Raw genomic sequence first — 7,565 nt, 5'->3', positions numbered from 1 at the left:
ACCAACAACCCACACGACACATTGATAGAAAAGCGAGTACTCCTTAAACTGTGCCAGCCTGCTCCCCTGCTGAAATATCCAAGTCGAGATTGTCCTTGCTACATTTGTTTCATTAGCTTTGGAATCAATGAACGTAAACAAAACTTTTAATGGTTCCCTGCCCAACTTCTTCGACCTCCCACATTTCCTGGATTGAAGTACGTGATAAAATGATCCTGACTGACGTACAAACACAAACTATGATTTTAGAAAGACTTTAATTGAGTTTCCATCAGACTTAATTTCAAATGCCAAATTCTATTCACCAATAATAAATAGCAATTTATGACAACACGGGTATGTAGAAAGATTCATTTCCAACGATTGTGAAATTACATTGGGTACATAGGTACTTAGACACCATTGCTGTGACAGAAGTAATTGAATTAAAGCATCCCAAATATCGGGTTTCTTACATTCGCGTAGCTAAAAATATCCTTTTTTCATCATGTTTATTAAATTTTACATTGAACATTAAGGCTTACCGGTACGTCTTAACAACACAATGCGATAAAACAAAGCGACGGAGATTATTTTAAATTTATCCCAAATGGGGGTGATTACTTAATTACTATTTTACTACTGAGTGACATAAACAACATGCTCAAACCAAAGCGGCCCCTTAGAATAAAAACTTTTTTCTAATTTCAGGGAAAAAAAACTTCACGCCAATCAGAATCCCATGCAGCTACGTGAGCGGGAAAATTCGAGCGAGGCCTTCTGAATGGTTTCCCAAAACGTTGTGCGAGGTATCTTTATAGCCAATCACCGCGAAAGATAAAACAACAAAGTAACCACTTTGACAAATGAGACTAAATAAAAAATAGCCGTTGATTAGTTGTTAAACATGTGCCCAGCGCCTTTTGATCCCTTCTCACTTGAGTAATTTCATGATAAATTTGGTATAGCATGATTCGCCCCAACATCCTCAGCCAATCAGACAGAGGTCAGAGCAAAATAAACCAACAGACCATTTTACAGTTGTAGCTAAGGTACCTAGCCTTAATGTAGACTGATCAGAATTACAACAACACAATTTACATGAGAAAAGCTGTGAGGTTTGTATCAATACAAAGTGACCTGCGGCCATTCAAATGCTAGGTCAATGAGAAAACAACTGTAAAATGGCCTATTGTGACCTGCCGATTTGCAAATTGTGATTGGCGCATTTGAATCTGTCAAGTCACTTCGTCGGTGTTTGGTGAACGGTGTTCGTTATACGACATCCAAAAAGAAAACTGTTCAGTTCTCGAGTCAAGATAACGATGATTCAGCAACAATGGGGGACAAATTCCTTGGACAGTCGAGGAAATGTTGTTAAAAGGAAACTATTATACAGGACTAACTGAAGAGAGTGTAGTGTAACGTGAAGTGCTAGATTTAACATAGTGTAACGTGAAGTGCTACAGGACGTTTGGCGTAGAACATTCAAGGAGAGGAGGGAAGTGGCATAGATTTATTTATCTGTCCCAATTTTAGTAACCCTTGAAGACGTATTCAAGCATCATATTTACATTATTCCAAACGGTGCAAAAATACCTTTATAAAGACGTTATATTTCTAAATTATCAAAGTTCTGTATAGGCGCCTGCGCCAAAACTCCATCCAGCCAAGCGCCCACATCTACTTGTTTTTCCTCGTATCTTAAAATAAAAGGATGCTTGAGCATATTTTGGCCTTCTGGTAACATCTTTTGTCAAGCTAAAGAAGCAAATAAAACACATTATAAACAAGAAATAAAAAAATTGCTGTCCGACCTCGTTACAGTGACACGACATCAAAAGAATTTAAGAAAGCTTGAAAAAGCAAAAAAAGTGACTGTGTATAGGAGGTGAGGGCATCTCGTTTATTGATCAGATATCGGAAGTAAACACCTCTTACTTTCCGAGTGCGCCTGTCGTAATGCTGGCCAGTATTGAAACAAAATCACATTGAATTTTAAGCATCTAACCTTTATGCTAAGTGGCGCGCAAGGCCGTTATTACCTCCGTCATCGCATTGTGTTTGGTTAAGTAATTTTAATCAGTTTGAAAACTAATCGTGTTGGCAATTGTGTAATTTTAGACACATCATTTGCCAAACGAGGAGGGTCTCCTTTCACCACTTGGCTCAGTTGCTCAAACACGCTCTTCCACTTGGGATACGGAAATTTACCAGTAGCAAGTTCAATCTAATGACGAATGAAACAGAGGACTCAGTTTTAGAAGCTGTCTGGCGAGTCCTTTCTTTTGCCGGAAATCTTTTTTAATCAAACAGAGAGCTAGTCGAGAAAAGGTCAGCCTTTCCTACCCATTTCTGTTTCATTCACGCGCGCAGAAAGCGAAAAAATCGTAAATCTCACTGGAAACCCACACCATGTATAAACAAGACATTTTAGCAGAAACCCACAAGGGTTGAAACGTGTAACGCGCGTTCACAGCTTTCGAATGTTCAGTGCGAACTCATTGGTTGAATGTTTCAGTGCTAAGTACCAAATTTGGAAACTCCTCGCTCTTGTTGTTCCAAATATGGTACTTAGCAAATTGAATATTCAGAAGCTTGTTTCCCAGAACACAAGAGCCGGAACACAAGAGCCGTTACACGTTTCAACCCTTATGGGTTTCTGATTTTAGTTGTAATGGCGTTTCCTGTGTTTTGGCAGACTTAAGGATCTCAATTCCAAAAAACCGGTTGCCCCTAACACTCACCAGTGTGATACCGAAACTCCACACATCTGATCTGATATCATAGCTGCCTTGTCGTGAAGACATGGGGTCTATTCTTTCTGGCTACAAGAAAAACAATAAAAATTACAAAATAACACGCGGAGACCGGGTGAAGTTTGTAGTTTGTTTATTTATTTATTTGTTTGAGAAGTTTTAGCACCTATTCAACTGATGTGGACCTGCCATACTCACCCACGCATACACTCACAAAGCAGGGGCACCCAACGAGAATATAGTTCTAAACCACATAACATCGCTTTGTTAAACATGTTTTCGTATTTAAACGGAAGATATAGGCATATTTTATCCTCTAAAAATGTTTCATCTGTTCGGATTTCCTAGCTGAAAGTCTAGTGATCCGAAAATTATTGGGATCAAAGCTTACATTTTCGAAAATTTCAGCCTGAAAAAAGGCTCCCAAAAATTCTAGGTGACCTTTTTAGGGTAAAAATCCGTTTAAAATGGGCGATTATACCATTTTTTAGATGTTCGAAAATCCTAGGACAGGCAGGCAAGCAAGAAATTTTACAACAAACGATCCGAAAATTCTAGATCTCAAGTCGTCTTCCGAACAGATATTTTTCGAAAAGTGACGTTGGGTGCCCCTGACAAAGGACAGCCACAACACCTGGAACTTCATCCCCTACTCTTCTCGAATAGTGTGCGGGTTCTTTAACGTCCCACAGTTTCAATATCTTATGAACGTGGAAGATATTTTTGAGACGGGGCCTATGGTTTATAGTCCTCATCCGAGAATACTTAAAAAGCAGCACTTTCTACGCAGCTATTTTAAGACCCCGAGAGTTGGTCTGGCCGGAGTCGAACTCACTACCTCCCGTATAGCAAAAATTTGGTTTTATCAACGGACTTGATAATGTAAATTGACCACCGTACCGAGATTCTAAAAGTTGACGTTTCGAGCGTTAGCCCTTCGTCAGAGCGAATCGAGGAATTATGGGTGTGTAGTTTTTATAGTGGCGTAGGAGCTACGCTATTGGTGGTAACATGGCAACGTAAAAAATAGGAATAAATTAGTTAAATGAAAAGCGTTCGTTAATACCGTGGGGATTGAGTGTGCCGATTTTGAAGATGAATTTTTGTTCCAGATTCTTGCGGCTTTCCGTCGTACCTTGATGTAGGGAAAGGCCGCAGATAGCCATGTGATTTTTGGAGAGGTTAGGGAGATTAAAATGACGAGCGAGTGTAACCTCAATAGATCACGAACACAGCATGCAGCATACATTAGTGCCATCAAACAACTTACTGCCATATAAGGCTTGCACCCAGCATCTCTTGTCTTAGCAATAGAATCAACAAGTTGACCACTGATGCCAAAATCACACAATTTGATATTTCCCTGGAGATCCAAAAGAATATTGGAGGGTTTCACATCTGAAAAGAAAAAGGAAAAGATACACAGTTTTAGTCTTTGATGTCTGTTTGTAAACAGCGAGATACTGTTTGTGCAAAATACCAGGATCAAAGACCTCTATGGATGATGTTGAGATTAGTTCTCAAGTAATCAAGTGCGTTTACAACCTGTATACAGAGAAAGATATTTTTTTCAATATCACAGTGCACAGTGAGAGGCCGAGGATTAGCTCATTGTCGCAGACAAGTGAAATAGAGTGTTAAAAACGTGACAAATGTTATCTCCGGCAAATGCACACATGTCCAATATACTTGAACTGAGTCGGGTCGTCAATTGCTATTGACGGCCCGACTCACCGGATGTCGGGTAGTGATGTTTAAAAAGGAAATAAGCTTTACTGCCGGAAGTCAAACTTCCTGGGGCAGCTTCGAATATCTTGACGGATCATTACGATCCGATCAGGTCGTTACTCCCCGTCATTTGAAAAATTTGGTTTCATCAACGGAGTTGATAATGCAAATTGGCCACCGTACAGAGATTCTAAAAGCTGACGTTTCGAGCGTTAGCCCTTCGTCAGAGCGAATCGAGGAATTATGGGTTACGTGAAGTTTTTATAGTAGAGTAGGAGCTACGCTATTGGTGTAACATGGCAACGTGAAAAATAGGAATATATTAGTTAAATGAAAAGCGTTCGTTAATACCGTGAGGATTAAGGGTGCCGATTTGGAAGTGTTGCGAATTTGTCCTTAATACCCTGACAACAGTCATGCTGCTCAGACTTTGTTGTCTTTTATTTTTTTCAAAATTGATGCTTCGAAATTTGGGGTGCAGCTTATACATGGACTTTTACAGTACCCTTACATGTATATACATCATTAGGCCTATTAAAACATATGAAAAGTAAAATCTAGAAAAGGAAACTATAAGGTAAACTATATATAGAGCGGTTTTCAATTGAGTGTCGAAAGTAATTAGGTAATTACTTTGGTTTATGATTACTTCACTCAGTGATTGGTTCAAAGTTCTCGCGCCATATTTTCAACCAATCAGAAGTGAAACCAAATCCAATGGTGGCTCGCGCTTTGTGTCAGCTACGTGTAATTACTTCGAGTTTTCATTGGTTTACTGGATTGTCTCCGTCCTTCTTGATTGGCCAAAGTAATTACTTTGGTTTTGGTTTTACGACACTCATTTGAAAACCGCTCTACATGTATGTTAGACATTTTTAAATGCAAGTTAAAGACTTTGAGGTTAGGTTAGTCATTAAACTACATGTACATGTAGGTTCTGGTGCCAAACTGCCTACTAAACTGCTTAGACAGAAATAATGACAAAATGATTCCATGACAAGACTGACAGTGTTTTAATCTTTTTCCATTTGAAATCTGCCACTGTTACAGTACCTGTGGAAAACACCTTCAAGCCACCTCAAATTATACAATAATGTAGCTACAATAGACTGAAAATGAGAAAAATAAGAAAGTGGGCTTACTGCTAGTGAAGTCATTCCCAAAATATCCTCTGGTATGGTTTGATGCAGGACTCCATAAATATGCTTGTAACATTGATCAAATGACGTAGTCATTAATTCCATACAAATCCAGGCATCCCCCTGCAACACAATCAATACTTACGTCAATCATTTGGCCTGGCACTGAATCATGTGATTCGCAGGGGAGCAGGAATGGTGCAGTGGCGAGAGCACTTGCCTCCCACCAATATGGCCTGGGTTCGACTTCCTGACTTGGTGTCACTTGTGGGTTGAGTTTGTAGGTTCTGTACTCTTCCCTGAGAGGTTTTTCTCCATGTATTCTGGTTTTCCCCTCTCCTCAAAAATCAGTCCTTATTAAATGTATTATTATTATTATTGCTAATAATCTCAGATAGAATCTGGTTTTATTGGTTCCAGGCAACAACCAGTTGTCTAAGGAAATCAATCAGGATCTTATTATTATTATTATTATTATTATTATATTATTTATTATTATTAGCAGCAGCAGCAGTATCAGTAGTAGTATAATACTTAGCATACTATTTGCGACAGTCCCTTTCACGCTCGCTAATAAGAGATGGAGATATGCGACCGCGCTTTTGAGTGGATGTGAAAAAAGGAATAGGTAAGGGGGGAGGGGGGGGGGGGAAGACGGGAGAGCGAAAAGCGCGGAGGCGTAACGAGGAGAGCGTGAAAGGAAGAGTCATGCCACGGCTGCCGACATGCACAGGATTCTAACGCGAACTGAGCCGAAATGATATGCGGAGCTCTTATTTATACTCGCACTGCAAGGGTCTGGCGCGAATAGCATAGTATTTGCGACAGTCCCTTTCACGCTCGCTAATAAGAGATGGAGATATGCTCCCGCGCAAGGAGACCAACGTTAAACACGGCCTTAACAGCCTAGAAGTCAGCCAATACTTAACCTCACACCTATCAGGTCCCACACTTAAACCAGAAAAGAAAACTCCAGACCATCCAAGACTTAAACTAAGGCGAAGAGCCAGTGGGAAAGGCGACAGTGAAACGGCGGAGACTGTTCAAGTCAGGGTAAGAAAAAGCTAGAGTTTGGGCAGAGGGGTCGTGACGGGATAATAAGTCTGAAGGACCTTCAGGACGTAAAACTTGAGCAACTTTCAAATAATGAGATGCCGTAGGAGCTTGACGCCAACTGACATGCCCCATAATGTCTGCGAGCTGGCTACCCGAAAGTAGGCATTTATAGATTATGCTAGCATAATTTTTGGCATAATTCGAGCAAACTGCCATAATTTCTGCCAAGTAGCAATACTAGCATAATTTGCGCATTTTGATAATTATCAGATCATGCTATTATTTGATAATTTTTTGTCTCTAGTCCCAAGCACTTGGTGACCTAAATCGAAATTTAAAGTTTTAGTTAAACTAGTAGCATTTGTAGTTCACTGTGAAGCACTGAGCCCGGGTCTGAGGTGCACCGAAACCGGAAGTCACATTTATCTAGTACTAGTGTGCATGTTAACCTGAACCACATGTTTATTCAAAATTTATTGTGGATTTGTTGCGTTTCTTTCCTGCAGACGAACGGCTTCTAGTTAAAAAATATATGTATTGGACTTATTTGCATTTTTTCAAAGAGCATAATTTAAAAAACGGTGGCATAATTTGGAAAAAAGAGCATAATGTTAGCATAATTTTGCCAAAAAAAAAAGCAATGCTACTAGCATAATATGCCACTTTTACTAGCATAATCTATGAGCGTCAGTAATCCGACTAGGGCATTAGACACCCTTTCAGGTTACCATTCGAAGGGATATGAAACAATTTGGGAGGACGCGCAACTGAAAACACAAATGAATGGGAAATACCGACATAAAATCATTATAAAAATTAAATAAACAAATTCGGGAGACGAGACACGCACATAGAAAAAACACGTGAAAATAAAGAATGGTGTCCAGGGAATAGGACTAAAATG

The 7,565-nt window shown here is 39.6% G+C and overlaps 1 protein-coding gene across 1 annotated transcript; it reads right to left on the bottom strand.

Annotated features, from left to right (window-relative positions):
* Positions 1-238: 238 nt before the first annotated feature.
* Positions 239-5,751, bottom strand: LOC138060232 (dual specificity mitogen-activated protein kinase kinase 4-like). Its single transcript, XM_068905969.1, has 6 exons — positions 5,609-5,751; positions 4,232-4,283; positions 4,009-4,136; positions 2,727-2,807; positions 2,075-2,209; positions 239-1,740 (listed from the first exon to the last, which is right to left on the bottom strand). Exons 1-6 carry the CDS (start codon positions 5,708-5,710, stop codon positions 1,684-1,686), a joined length of 555 nt encoding a protein of 184 aa, XP_068762070.1. The 5' UTR covers positions 5,711-5,751; the 3' UTR covers positions 239-1,683.
* Between the last annotated feature and the right edge of the window lie 1,814 nt (positions 5,752-7,565).

The sequence above is a fragment of the Montipora capricornis genome, chromosome 8 (genome assembly GCF_036669925.1).
Source record: "Montipora capricornis isolate CH-2021 chromosome 8, ASM3666992v2, whole genome shotgun sequence".
Taxonomy (NCBI): Eukaryota; Metazoa; Cnidaria; class Anthozoa; order Scleractinia; family Acroporidae; genus Montipora; species Montipora capricornis.
Note: the sequence above shows the minus strand (reverse complement) of the source record. Positions and strands in the feature narration are given on the sequence as shown.

What these genes read in the sequence shown, in the direction of transcription:
- LOC138060232 (XM_068905969.1), bottom strand. Translation starts at nt 5,710, where the DNA reads ATGGAATTAATGACTACGTCATTTGATCAATGTTACAAGCATATTTAT. An exon ending in GGTGCAAGCCTTATATGGCA is followed by an intron (nt 2,808 to 4,008) that starts GTAAGTTGTTTG and finishes TTTTTCTTGTAG; the next exon opens with CCAGAAAGAATAGACCCCAT. An exon ending in CACAATTGCCAACACGATTA is followed by an intron (nt 1,741 to 2,074) that starts GTTTTCAAACTG and finishes TTGCTTCTTTAG; the next exon opens with CTTGACAAAAGATGTTACCA.